Source organism: Numida meleagris, chromosome 1 (genome assembly GCF_002078875.1).
Source record: "Numida meleagris isolate 19003 breed g44 Domestic line chromosome 1, NumMel1.0, whole genome shotgun sequence".
In the NCBI taxonomy this organism is placed as follows: domain Eukaryota; kingdom Metazoa; phylum Chordata; class Aves; order Galliformes; family Numididae; genus Numida; species Numida meleagris.
The window spans coordinates 50,113,386-50,125,480 of record NC_034409.1 but is presented as its reverse complement, the minus strand read 5'-3'; the positions used below and the strand labels follow the sequence as shown (position 1 = coordinate 50,125,480).

The window sequence follows — 12,095 nt, the reverse complement described above, 5'->3', positions numbered from 1 at the left end:
AAGCCAAGGCTTTTTTCTCAGTGTAGTTTGTCGTATTTTGAGGAACTGACCCTAAAATCCCACATTAAATGAGTAAATCTGAAACAGCCAGCACCCTGCTTCCCTTTTATTTGTTAAATTGTCAAAATCACAAAACCAAAGCCAGCTCCTGCACAGACATGAAACAGACACGTTATTTCTTTCTAGCGCTGCAAAGCATCATATTCAGCATCTTGCTGCTGCACCACAAAGTCTCTGCAAGGGGCTGGAATCAGCCACGTGGTCCTCTAAGAAGGGCAGTGAGCTTCTAGCCCTCGTTTGTCATCAGAATAGAATGGGGAAGTTCCTTTTCTCACTAATTCAAAATATGGTGATTTCCTGCTTTGAGGCTTAACCTTGTGTGGGTCTCCCTGGGCTGCCCTGTCCTTGGAAGGGATGGTTTTGGTGAGTGTTGCACCCCTCTTGGGGTGGTCAAGGGAGGCCACAGCCCACCTGAGGCCCTCCTCTGTGGCTCCCTCTGAGCTCCTCCTGTTTGTGCAGGCTGCCTTTCAAAGGAGGAGCCTTTCCCTGAGAAATGCTGGAGTATTCAGCCTTGCAAGACTGAGATGCAACTAGGCCAGCACCCATGAGCATCTCCTAACTTGAGACCACCAAAAACAAGCATCAGCATCTTCCAGACACCATTTGTGCACAACACGCTATGGCTCTGCAATTTTTCATGTTAGACCATAGCGAGACTACTGGGATTGTGCATGGGCAACTCAGGTTTTGCTCTGCTGTAACGAGAGCAGTTTCAATACAGTGCTGGCACGCATTTTGTTTAGGTTTCTATTTCACAGTGTGCAGACTAGGCTGTCATGGTGTTGCCTGCTGATCCTGCTGCCAGACGGAGCCAGCCTGGCCCCAGGAGCTCCCAGTCTGGGGATGGTGCCTGGGAAGAGGGGTGCAGCCCCGTGGACAGCCCTTTGTTCTAAGCCAAGCAAAGGAAAAAAGGTGACTATATCTGGTCCTGGAGGATGGTCACTGGGGACACTCCTCTTCCACAGGAGGACCTCAGAGTGCTTTGCATACCCTCGGGAGGGAGTAACAAGAAGTCCTGCTTCATATGGAACGAGTAGAAATCATCAGGTGGTGCCAGAGGAGCAAGCTGCACGTCCTCCCCCAGCCACACCAAAAGAAGGCACCTGAGCAGTGCTGAGATGTGTCCCAGGGCTCTCAACGGCCCTGGGCTGAGCACCTCACAGAAGGGGCAGGTGGGAGGCCCCCCTGGGGGCTTGCTGCTGGATGAGAAGCGCTTTAGGGCAGAGGTACCACATCACCACCCCTGAGGGGTTGACAACCACTGTGAAGTTGTCTCCTGTCTTCAGGCCGCCGATGATCTTCCCACTGTACACGTCTTGCACCTGGAAGAGACAGCAGGTGGCTGCCAAAATGGTACAGACCTTCACCTTGAGGTCCTGCTGCGGTCAGGTCATAGGTTGGAAAAGACTGCTGAGATCCAACCACCAACCCATCACACCATGCCCACTGACCATGTCCCCCAGTGCCACGTACACGTTTCCTGAACGCGTCCAGGGACCCTGACTGCACCACCTCCCTGGGCAGCCTGTTCCAATGCATCACCACTCTGAGAAGAAATTTTTCCTAATATCCAACCTGAACCTCCCCTGGCGCAACCTCCCCAAAATGCAGTGGTGCCTTCCAGCAGTAGGGAGCTGGAAGGAGGGGTGCAGGCACAGGGTCCCCTCAGGGCTCACCTCATACACAGCCCTCTCAGGGAAGCCAAGCTTGGCCAGGCTGGTGGTGTAGCGGAATGGCATGTCTGTCCTGCGGCTGAAGAAGACCAGGGCACTGGCGGCCTGTGACAGCGGGCGCAGGAACACCTCAATGTGGAATTTCTCCTACGGTGAGGACAGGAAGGTGAGACAGAGCCCAGTGCCCACGACTCTCCTCATGTTCCTCTGCATATGCCCTCCCAAACATGTACGCCTTCCCCCTAACCTTGATGATCCTGCGCCCCTGGATTCCCAGGGGGTCCTGGTTGATCTGGATCATCAGGCGGTTCTGCAGGATCTCCTTGGCACTTGGCAAGATAGTGCGCAGGTCGGTGGACATGAGGAGTGGAGCGGCCATGATGGTCCACAAGGCCATTTGGGAGCGTGACTGCTCGTAGCTGAGGCCGAAGTTCCCAATGATGAGCTGCAGGGGGGAGGGGGAAAAGGTGGTGAAAAGGGTGAGAAGCATGTCTGCGTGTCCTGCCTGGTGATGCTGCAGTCTGCAAGGCGGGAGCAAGCATGGCAAGCTTCACAAGTGCGACTGCTTCCCTACAGGACATCCATCTCTGCTTGGCACTAAGCAATTGGCACACACTCAAAAGCACCTGCTGATACCCTTCGATTCATCACTACCTTCCACTCAGTCTGTGCGCGTGAAGGACAAGGACACCCGCACTACAGGACAAGCATAGGCAGGGGGTGATGGTTGCATTGCAATACCATGTCTGGGTCATTCCAGTGGCCAGGGCCGGCCGCTGGCTGCAGCACATCCTGGTTTGCAAAGAACCAGTCCACGATGGAAAGCACACTGTCCCATGAGTCCTGGATGTCGTCGTAGTTCCGCCACAAGTTGCAGATCTTGCCCAGGAGGGTGTAGTTCACCTAGAGAGGAGCACAGAGTCAGAAGGGATAGAGCCTGTTTGTGGGGGCAGAGGACACCATGGGTGGAGGTAGGGAGAAGGGGTGGGAGGACTGGTTCAGAGCTGCAGCATCTAGTCAGCATTTGCAAGCCAGAAGGATCTGGAGAATGGCAACATCATGTGATTAAGGAGGACAGAGTCATATCCCAATACAACTGGACTCATTCCGGTATGACAGAACATCTGGCAAAACAACCACAGAGGCTATAGGATCAGCTGCAAGAAGGGAACAAGAGCAGCTTGGGATTGATTCAGAAAGTGCAAGGGGATAAAAAGCCAATGCACTCAGCTCTTAAAAAGCATTACAAGGAGGAACAGCCACTGGGGAGGACCAGAAGTGTCATTTCAAGCATTTAAGCCAGACAGGACCAGTCTTAGCAGAACAGGCTGTCGGGATCAATGCCACACAAGCTGAGCATGTCCCGCGGCCTCCTCCAAACTCCCATCAGCCAGCTGTGTCAGGAACCCCGAATGGCCAGGGATGCCTGGCAGGAGGCTATGTCCCCTCCTGGCATCTAAAGCCCTGTCCCACCAGAAGCAGAGCAGTAAGAGGGATGTAGCACACAGGCTGGACAACGAGCGGGACAGCGCTCACCTTGGGAGGCAGCCCCCCCTGGTAGGCCGGCCAGCTGCAGGAGTAGACGATGGGGCGGCCAGTGGCGTTCAAGGCCCTTGCCATTTCTGGGTAGCCTTCAGGAGAGAAGAAGCACATTGGTGAAGGAGATAGATGACCAGAAGAAGAGATGTGAGGGAGGAAGTGAAGCCAAGCGTCCAGCAGATGGGCAGCCAGTCTGAGCCAAGCAGCGAGTGGACAACTGCCAGCCAACAACACAGCTGTTACCCTGTGCCTGCTCCTTCCCTGATGAGTAGCACCCATCTAGCTTCAGCATGTCCACGCCCCACTCAGCAAAGGTTTGTGCATCCTGCTCCACACGGTCCAGCGTAGTGCCCGGGTATCCCCCGCAGGTGAGAGTGCCCAGGTCACCATAAATGCCCAGCTTCAAGCCTCGGGCATGGACCTATGAAGAGAGAGATGGGGACAAGGGGGTCCCAGGTGCTTACCAGAGACCGAGCTCCATCCACTGCAGCGAGGCAGGGATGTGGATGTCACTCACGTAGTCAGCCAAGGCCTTAATGCCCCGGGGGAACCTCTCAGGGTCAGGCACCAGCTGCCCCTCAGCGTCACGCTGCTTGGCGGCCCAGCAGTCATCGATATTGACGTACTTGTAGCCCAGCTCCCGCCAGCCGTCCTCCGCTAGCCGGTCCGCCATCTCCATGAAGAGCATCTCACTGTAGGACAGGAGACGTGACCAGTGGAACCCCTGCCACCGCGGTGCCCTAGGGGCCGGCTCTGGCAGTCCCCACACAGTGACCTCGGCCACGCGTCCTTGGGGAAACAACACCTCGACACCCTGCACACCCTGTCTGCAGCCTTCATCTCTGGGGACCTCCAGCAGCAGCGGGGTATCCAAACCCCTGGTACGGCGCTCCGTTACCTGATGCACTGGCGGGGATCCTCCCGGCAGTCCACGTTGCAGCGGAACCGCTCCCAGGCTAACCAGCCCATGGGCGGGGTGCGCGCCAGCCCGTTCTCCAACCCGCGGGCGGGCAGCGCTTGCACCACAGCCAGGACCGCGACAACCGCCACGACCCCCATTCCCGCTGCAGCCTCAGCCGGGGCACGCCGAGCGCCTACCTCGGCCCGGCCCTCTCACATGACACCGCATCACCTGACCGTCCGCTCCGCCTCCCGCCCGACGCGGCCCGGCCCCCGAGCGCAGCGGGGGGAGCGGCGCCCGCCCCGCTGCCCGGCGCCGGGAGCGCCGCCGCGGAGGAAAGGCTGGAGGTGAGCCGGGACGGGCCGAGCCGGGGCGGAGTCCCCGTGCCTCAGCCCTGCAGCGGGCATAGAGGGAGGGGAGGGGTCCGGGAAAGGGTCTGAGCAGTGGGGAGCGTTGTGCGAGGAGGGGGCCGCTCCTGTGAAGCGTTCCACAGCCGCACGCCCAAAAGCCGAGCTGAGCTCTGCTCGCCGAGTCGCCCACAGCGGCCATGCAGGCCGTGCTTTGTGAAGGCGCTTTCTTTTTTTCAACTAAAACCAAAGCGAACCTGCAGGAGCCAGGAGGAGTTGCAGAATCAGCCTGTGGGGCTGACTGTGTTCGTGTCGCAGGAGAAAATCAGCACTCAGCCGCATCTGCAGGCAGTGCGAGGTCCTGAGCTGGGACTGGGCTTGGCACTGGAGCCCATGCAAGTGTCCTGGGCTTTGCTTCTCCCGTCTGCTCCAACATTCAGCAGTGAAAAGCATGCAGCAATTTGCTCTCACAGTTCCCCTGCAGTTCCTTGCTTTTGCTCCAGTGTTTGATGACCTCTCCCCTGCCTTTCCTCGGAACAGGTATGGAGCTCGGCGCAGTGGAGCTCCAGAGGCACTCATCAAGAAAGCAGCCATCACAAGGAAGACATCGAGGGGCCACAGTCTGATCCACCAAGCCACCATGGCTTAGGGCAGCGCTAAATACAGCGCTGGGTGACAGCGATGCTGTGGGATGGCTGGTGGGGCTGCACAGTCCTGGATGTAGATGTGGAGAGGGTGCTCAAACGGAGGTCCCAGAGCGTCTGAAAATGCCCCTTTCCCCGTTCCCTACAACAGAGGAGAAAGCAAGATAAGTGCTCACCATTTCTTCAATGCACTCCATAAAAAACCTGCAAAGTAGGTCACTGGCAGAGGAAGGAATAAAGCAGCGTCTCTGGAGGAGGCAGTGCTGCGGTGGTGGGCCTGGAGGCCGTCCCTGCAGCTGCTGTACCTGTTGGATGGACAACACGCAGCGCTGAGCTGACCGCTTCTCTGTGGCCATGAAGCTGAATGAGCGGAGCGTGGCCCACTACGCCACCTGTGACTCGCCCACCGACCACGCCGGCTTCCTGCGCAAGCGTGTGGAGCGGCACCACCACCACGGCCACCATGGCACCTCCTACCAGCGCCGATGGTTCGTCCTCAAGGGCAACCTCCTCTTCTACTTTGAGGAGCGGGAGAGCCGGGAGCCCGTGGGGCTGGTGGTGCTGGAGGGCTGCACCGTGGAGCTCTGTGAGGCTGCCGAGGAATTTGCCTTTGCCATCCGCTTCGACGATGCCGGTGCCAAGGCCTACGTGCTGGTGGCCGACGGGCAAGCCGCCATGGAGGCCTGGGTGAAGGCACTCTCACGGGCCAGCTTTGACTACATGCGGCTGGTGGTGCGGGAGCTGGAGAAGCAGCTGGAGGAGGCCTGCACCAACTTGGCTGCGTGCCGCAAGTCACCACGGAGGTCCTCCTCGGGTAGGAAGCGTCACCTCTCCAACCCTGCCCTGCCACCTGTCCAGGAGAAACCGCATGTCCTGGAGAATGGGTATTCCACGTGGGGCAGCGGCCCTGACCGTGATGGGGGGCACACAAAGCCCCCACCCCTGCCTCCGCGCCGACGCTCAGCCACAGGGTCCTCAGTGCCCGCCTTGCAGGAGAGCCCAGTGTCGCCAGAGACAGCCTGCTTTGCCAAGCTGCACCACTGGTACGGGCAAGAGATCGCGGTGCTGAGGCAGGAGTGGCAGGAGAGGCAGAAGAGGGGACACCCATGAGGTGGGGACACAGAGCCAGAGCGGAGCGAGGCACGCTGCTTGCCCCTTCCTTCACCGGCTGCTTCCGTGGAGGAGGGCCTGTGTTGCTCCCCAGGACTCACCATACCAATGGGCCTCATCCTCTTTCCATGGATATGGCCGAGCTCAGTGCCCTGCTGTCCTTACGTGGTGGATGCTCTGGGCATTTCATCACCCACTTTGGTTTTGTTTCTCAGTGTGAAAGTTTGCACAGGTCAGCATTTATTATTGTCTGTGGTGTTGTGCTGAAGTCCTTCTGCCTTTGCTCTTTGGCTGCGGAAAAGATTAACTCTTGTGAAATGCCTCCAATGGGCTGCTGGCCCCAGGGCACCTACAGCTTTATTCCTGGTTAGCTGCACATGAGCTTTATGAGGACACATCCAAGATGCCATGGCTTTGGCTGGCCCAAGAGCCATGGCTCATCATGATGGGTGCCTGCTTGATCTGACCATGCTGCCAGCACAGGCTACACTACCCGGGGCTTCTGGTTAGGTGCCAGAGCTCTGCGGAGCCCCATGAGCAGCCTCCCCAGCAGGGTGGGGAACAGGGCAGTGTACCAAGCCATAGCACAGCTGTATTCACAAACATCATCATTTTTTTAACTTTCATCTGCCCTAATGCCTCCTCCCTGCTGCATCCCTTGGAGTGTCTGTAAAGCAAGGCTTATGGGGAGGGCAGAAGGAAACCTGGGCTTTGGTCTGAAGAACAGCAAGGATCACAAGCTCCTCAAGACTTTGAGTACCTAGCAGTAGCCAAGCCCGTGCATTCCTCTGGCTCAAGTCTGCCCTGTTAAAAAAGAGGAATGCTAAAGGCTGCCTGCCTTCATGGTGTGAATTTATCAGCCTCTGCACAGACCACAGAAAGTGCCATATAGGGCTCTGGCAGCTAGTCAGATGCTGGAGACAGAGTGCAGAGCTGCGCTTGTGCGAGGCCTTTTCTGATGTGATCATGATGATGTATTTGAGGCACTGTGAGGGGAGCTGGGCAGAGCCACACAGTTGGAGGAGAGGAAGGACATCAGCATGCTCCTGAGGAGTGGCTAGCCCTAGGAACACCAGAGGCAAAGGAGTGAGTTAGAGTGGTTTCCCAGCCCCATGTGCCAGCAGTGTTTGGACTTGCCTTGCTCTAATAGCCATATCATCTCCTACCAAAGCCAGATCCTGTCCTGCCGGGACTTCCCTCCAGCTCTGTGTCAGCATGTGGGACTGACTGCAGGAGCACATCCTGTATACTTACCTGCTAGGTCAGAACCCTTAACCAAAGCCGAAGGTACGGTACGCGGTACTGAGCACAGCAGCCCAAGGACTAGAACCCCCTGTAGAGCGTGTTTATAAATCTCCTTCCTCGTCCTCTTGGCGAGGGCTGCTTTTCAAAGCAGAAAAACGCACAAAACAACCTTGTGTTTCCCCTCTTTTCTTACAGCATTAAGCCTGTTTTTATTGCCCAGTTCTGTAAAGGAGTGATGCTAGGGAAGCAGCAGGCTGTGCCGTGCCATTTCGTGGGTACCTGTTTACCTTTCTGGAGCTGAATGTGCTCTGCCTTACACTCTGCTATAACCACTAGAGGTTGTCAGAGGCATAAATCAAATGGCTTCCATTAACTTTTGGTGCCTTTGAAAATATCTCTGGTAGTTTTGGATGACAATCTTCCTGCCTAGCTATGGTGTGTTAGCATAAATCAGACCTTAAATCAGGTCTCTGACTTCTACAGTGGGAATGTAACCTCTACATACAAATGGTGCAATCCAATAACCTCTATCTAGTTCTTGTCTGCATTTTTCCATAGCAGAGAACTTAAAGGTTGGGAGGATTTTGTTGTTGTTTTGCTTTTTAAGGGAAAACAGTAAGGAGAGAACAGGAGCAGGAGGGCCAGGAGTGGGTCTGAGTCCTATCAGGAGTCATTGGGATTCCCAACAACAGCATCAGGAATGGTGCTACCTCCCCATTGTGGGATTTTAGGGCTGGGTCAGATATAAATTGCCTCTTTCTTTCTTTTTTAATGCAGTACAGAGAGAATGTTCTCAATGTCTCAGACTCACATAAGGCAGTTGGATGGCAAAGATTTACCTTCCAAAAGAAATCAAAATGTACTGGGAGTCCCTACATGAGACTCAAGAATCAGGAGAAAATTGAAAGAGAAAATAGATGAACAAAGCCAGTTCAGTCAGAACTGGACCAGAAACAGCATTATTCATATACAGGCAGTTTCACTTTTAAGAAGCTTAGTTAATTTTAATGAGCCAGGATTGCGCCAGTAACACTCCTAAGGAGCTTATATTTAATGCCTAATCTGCCCCATTCAAACCAGACAATTTCCACACTACCTGGCTTTGCTTTAGCACATATTCCAGCTAAATCCTAAATCCTGCAAATGAGGAGACGGGTTCTCCTTCCTGTCTGACTGCATTTGGTATAATGCCGTTTTATTCTGCAGCACTGAGAAGAAAACAACAGAATCATGCCAAATATCTGTGTGTGGCCCAACAGCCATTTGTTAGGGATCATCCAAAAGTGTTTCGGGATGCGCTTGGTCAGGGCTACCTCTCAGCCCCATTGCAGAGCAGGGACTGCCCTTTCGGGGCTAAAAAGAGCTTCCCACCTCCTCTTATTATTTTTTGAAAATAGAAAATGTGTGGCCAGAAGGATCCTTAGCAAAGGGAGACAGAGTGTTTTAAAGCTGCATGGCTGCTCTTCTTAAAGTCCTGAAGGGACTTCTGAGGGCTTTCCTTTAAGTAATATTGCAAAAGCGATGGGAAAAAAAAAGCTTGAATGTGAATGCTTGAATTTAAAGTAATTTGAAGGCCAAAAGCGGGAGCGAGGTTGTGATTCTGACACGGCTTTGGTACGCTTTGTCAAGAACGGAGCCCAGCCTGTCAAACAAAACATGCGTACAATCCTTGCAGCTTTCTGGAGACAGGATTTCAGCTCAGGCCCACAACATATTTCTGTGTGCACATTTATGCTTTATACGACAGCCACTGTGATGCTTTCTCTTTGCTCTGAAGCCAGGCCCCAGAGATAAGGCTGATCCCTGTCTCGCAGTGGCCACCAGCAGCCAGCTGGTGTGCGCTATGGTTTGGGATGGCCAAACACCTCGCGGTACCACAGTCACTGTGTTTGTAGAAAGGGGCTGGCTCAGCGCAGGAACCTGAGAGAAACCCCGGCTGATAGGCGCCGGGGTCCCTGTGGAGCCCCAGTGTCACCTCGCAGCCCACAGGTAACACTACAGGCGGTTCGCCCAAACACCCCTCTCTTGAGGTGCTTCTATTTTAACTATATACCGTGTTCTTCTTTCTAAGGGGCAAGGTTGCGTGAGCCTTTTTTTACATGCAGAACTTGTGTGTGTTATTATACATTTCAGTTACCGTTTGTATTTTATGCTATCTGGCTGAATAAATAATTTAGTATTCGTAATTCCGTGTGACTACGAACACTCCCCTACCAGGCACCGGCCGCTCCCTCTCGCCTGAGGGCTGGGACCTGGGGAGCCGCGGCCACGCATGCGCGGTGCCGCCTCCCGCCCTCCCCTCGAATCTCGCGAGAGCCGCTAGACCCGGCCCGGCCCTGACAGCGAGGGACGATGGCAGCGGTGGGCGGGAGGCTCCTGGTGGCAGGCGCGGGGCGGGCGCGGGGCGGAAGGCTGCGCCAGGCTCCAGCCGCGCCGCTGGTGCCGTCCCGGAGCGCCACAGTCACCCGAAGCGGCGCCATTTTGCCTAAGCCGGTTAAGGTAAGCGAGGGGCGAGAGCGGCGGGGGCGTCGTAGGTCCAGCCGTGGCCAATCAGGGTCGGAGGTCCCGCTGTGGGTGGGGTCAGAGGGTTGAGTGGCAAGCTAAGGCCAATGAGCGGCGCGGCTGCGAGCGGGGTGGGACCGGGAGCGGAGCCTCCGGACCCTCCGGACCCTCCGCGCCGGCCGGTAACGGGGAGGTGAGCTCGCAGCGCTCACCGCTGCTGGGCCCTTCGCGGTGGGGTGAAACGCCGCTGTCCCCTGCTGGGCCTTCCTCCCCGCGGCTGAGCCTGGCCCGGAGCTCCCACAGGGGTGCGAAAGTTCATCCAGTGTGACACTGGCTGAGAAAATGCATCCTTTCTTGGTTGGATCCTTGTAGACGCCCTTTGGCCTCCTCAGAGTGTTCAGCGTTGTGATCCCGTTCCTGTACGTCGGGACGCAGATCAGTAAGAACTTTGCAGCCCTGCTGGAAGAACACGACATTTTTGTCCCAGAGGATGACGACGACGATGACTAAAGGGTACGGGAATGGCGTGACCATCTCCGGCAGTGCCGCTGTTGGTGCTTCTGTTTGCTGTGGTGCTGGGAGACGGTCCCATAGGAAGCACAGGCGGCGGCCGCTGTGTGTGAACCAACAGCTGTGGGTAAAGATGTGGACATGTGCAGCTGCGCTGCCTCTGGCTGTGAGCTTTTTGGTTCTTCTATACACGAGTAGGTCAGGTGTACGTACTTTCCTTCATTTGATGCGATTCCATCTGGTTTGTCCCGGTGTATAGGATTTTAGTTTGGGTGTTATTTCTTTATATCCAGCAGTGTTGTATTATAGTCATGTGCGCAGCATGCAGCTAAAAACAAGTTTGCAAAGATCTCAGTGGCTCGTTAGAAACCTGTTTTTTGCAAACTCCCACCTTGCCTAGTTTGGGGGTAGGAGTATGGCTGCAGATTGGTGTGGCATATATCTGAAGAGTAATGTCTTTTTACTGTTTGCAGAACTGTAATTGGAAGAACGGAAGGGAGGAAACCATTGACAGACATGGTGCCAGCATCTGCCATCTATGTTTTGTCCTTCCTGAAGGGGAAGGGGAGGCACTGCATCCCCTTTGCCAGTGAATGTCGTGCACTTGTATGTATAAGAAAAATCTACAGATCAGGGTTGAAAGAAGCGCTTCATAAGCTCTGCATCCTTGCACGTACACACACACACACACACACTCCAACCTCATAAAGAACTGCTTGGGATTCCCTATATTAGCAATATAGGAAACAATTAAAGAACAAGAGATTTGACTTTTTTGTGTGTGTTTTTATAGATTATTGGCTATGACTTGGTACTACTCTCTTAACCTCCATAAGTCCGTTCCAGTGAGGAGGCTGTCTTCGTATTTATTTCTTCTTAGGAGTCCTTTCTGTAATTCAGCACTAGTTTATGGTTTGTAATGGGAATCCTAAGGGAAGCAGGAGCCCCACAGCACAGTCTTGTTAGAAGAACAGAGTACATACTGACAATAGCACCGCTGTTCAAACAACATGCAACCTGGCATTATGCAGGTTGTCTGATAAACTGCATTATTGAATTCAACACAGCGTTATCAGTGCATTTACAATTTTGAGTAGGTTTGGTAATGTAAAAGGTTAAGAACATGAGCAGCAAACTAAGCTAATGTGTTTTATAGCATTTAATGTATGGAAGGTGAAACTGAATGCTCTGGCTCCAAGTACCTTGTAATGCCAAGATAGTTCATTACTTCCGTATTAGTCCTAATATGTTTGTTTTCTTAACTGTCTATAATGTTCAACCCCGCTTCTTAAAGTGTTTACTATTGCAATTAAATCATCACACAATAGACTTAAAGGCTTCTCTGCTGCTAGTATCTTCAGTCACATCAGACAAGCTGCATACCAGCTGTTTTTTCAAATACCTTGAAAGGTCAAAGTTAAGTGATTTTATTTTTTAAATGCAACACTTATTATTTGGCAGTGGTTTTTTTTGTTTGCTCTTTAACTCTCTAGCTCAGACAGTGACAGAAGGGAGGGGCCTGTAATCTGAGTAACCCCAACAGCTGTGGCTGAAGGCAGCTGGC

At 54.1% G+C, this 12,095-nt stretch overlaps 3 protein-coding genes across 3 annotated transcripts; 2 read left to right on the top strand and 1 right to left on the bottom strand.

The window, feature by feature from the left end:
- On the bottom strand, positions 78-4,407 carry NAGA (alpha-N-acetylgalactosaminidase). Its single transcript, XM_021382697.1, has 8 exons — positions 4,171-4,407; positions 3,790-3,964; positions 3,516-3,693; positions 3,270-3,364; positions 2,475-2,636; positions 1,981-2,178; positions 1,737-1,880; positions 78-1,382 (listed from the first exon to the last, which is right to left on the bottom strand). The coding sequence occupies exons 1-8, from the start codon at positions 4,329-4,331 to the stop codon at positions 1,218-1,220; spliced, it is 1,278 nt and encodes a 425-aa protein (XP_021238372.1). The 5' UTR covers positions 4,332-4,407; the 3' UTR covers positions 78-1,217.
- FAM109B (family with sequence similarity 109 member B) lies at positions 4,429-9,705 on the top strand. The gene is made up of 2 exons (XM_021382928.1): positions 4,429-4,520; positions 5,061-9,705. The coding sequence occupies exon 2, from the start codon at positions 5,519-5,521 to the stop codon at positions 6,272-6,274; it is 756 nt and encodes a 251-aa protein (XP_021238603.1). The 5' UTR covers positions 4,429-4,520; positions 5,061-5,518; the 3' UTR covers positions 6,275-9,705.
- Positions 9,815-11,306, top strand: SMDT1 (single-pass membrane protein with aspartate rich tail 1). Its single transcript, XM_021383145.1, has 3 exons — positions 9,815-10,018; positions 10,394-10,534; positions 11,005-11,306. Exons 1-2 carry the CDS (start codon positions 9,872-9,874, stop codon positions 10,529-10,531), a joined length of 285 nt encoding a protein of 94 aa, XP_021238820.1. The 5' UTR covers positions 9,815-9,871; the 3' UTR covers positions 10,532-10,534; positions 11,005-11,306.

Bases quoted from the DNA above. Each gene is read 5' to 3' on its own strand.
- FAM109B (XM_021382928.1), top strand. From the start codon at position 5,519: ATGAAGCTGAATGAGCGGAGCGTGGCCCACTACGCCACCTGTGACTCG.
- NAGA (XM_021382697.1), bottom strand. From the start codon at position 4,331: ATGGGGGTCGTGGCGGTTGTCGCGGTCCTGGCTGTGGTGCAAGCGCTG. The intron at 2,179-2,474 runs GTATTGCAATGC...TCCCCCCTGCAG, and splicing joins ACTGGAATGACCCAGACATG to CTCATCATTGGGAACTTCGG. The intron at 1,383-1,736 runs GTGAGCCCTGAG...TGTCTCTTCCAG, and splicing joins CTGAGAGGGCTGTGTATGAG to GTGCAAGACGTGTACAGTGG.
- SMDT1 (XM_021383145.1), top strand. From the start codon at position 9,872: ATGGCAGCGGTGGGCGGGAGGCTCCTGGTGGCAGGCGCGGGGCGGGCG. The intron at 10,019-10,393 runs GTAAGCGAGGGG...GGATCCTTGTAG, and splicing joins TTTTGCCTAAGCCGGTTAAG to ACGCCCTTTGGCCTCCTCAG.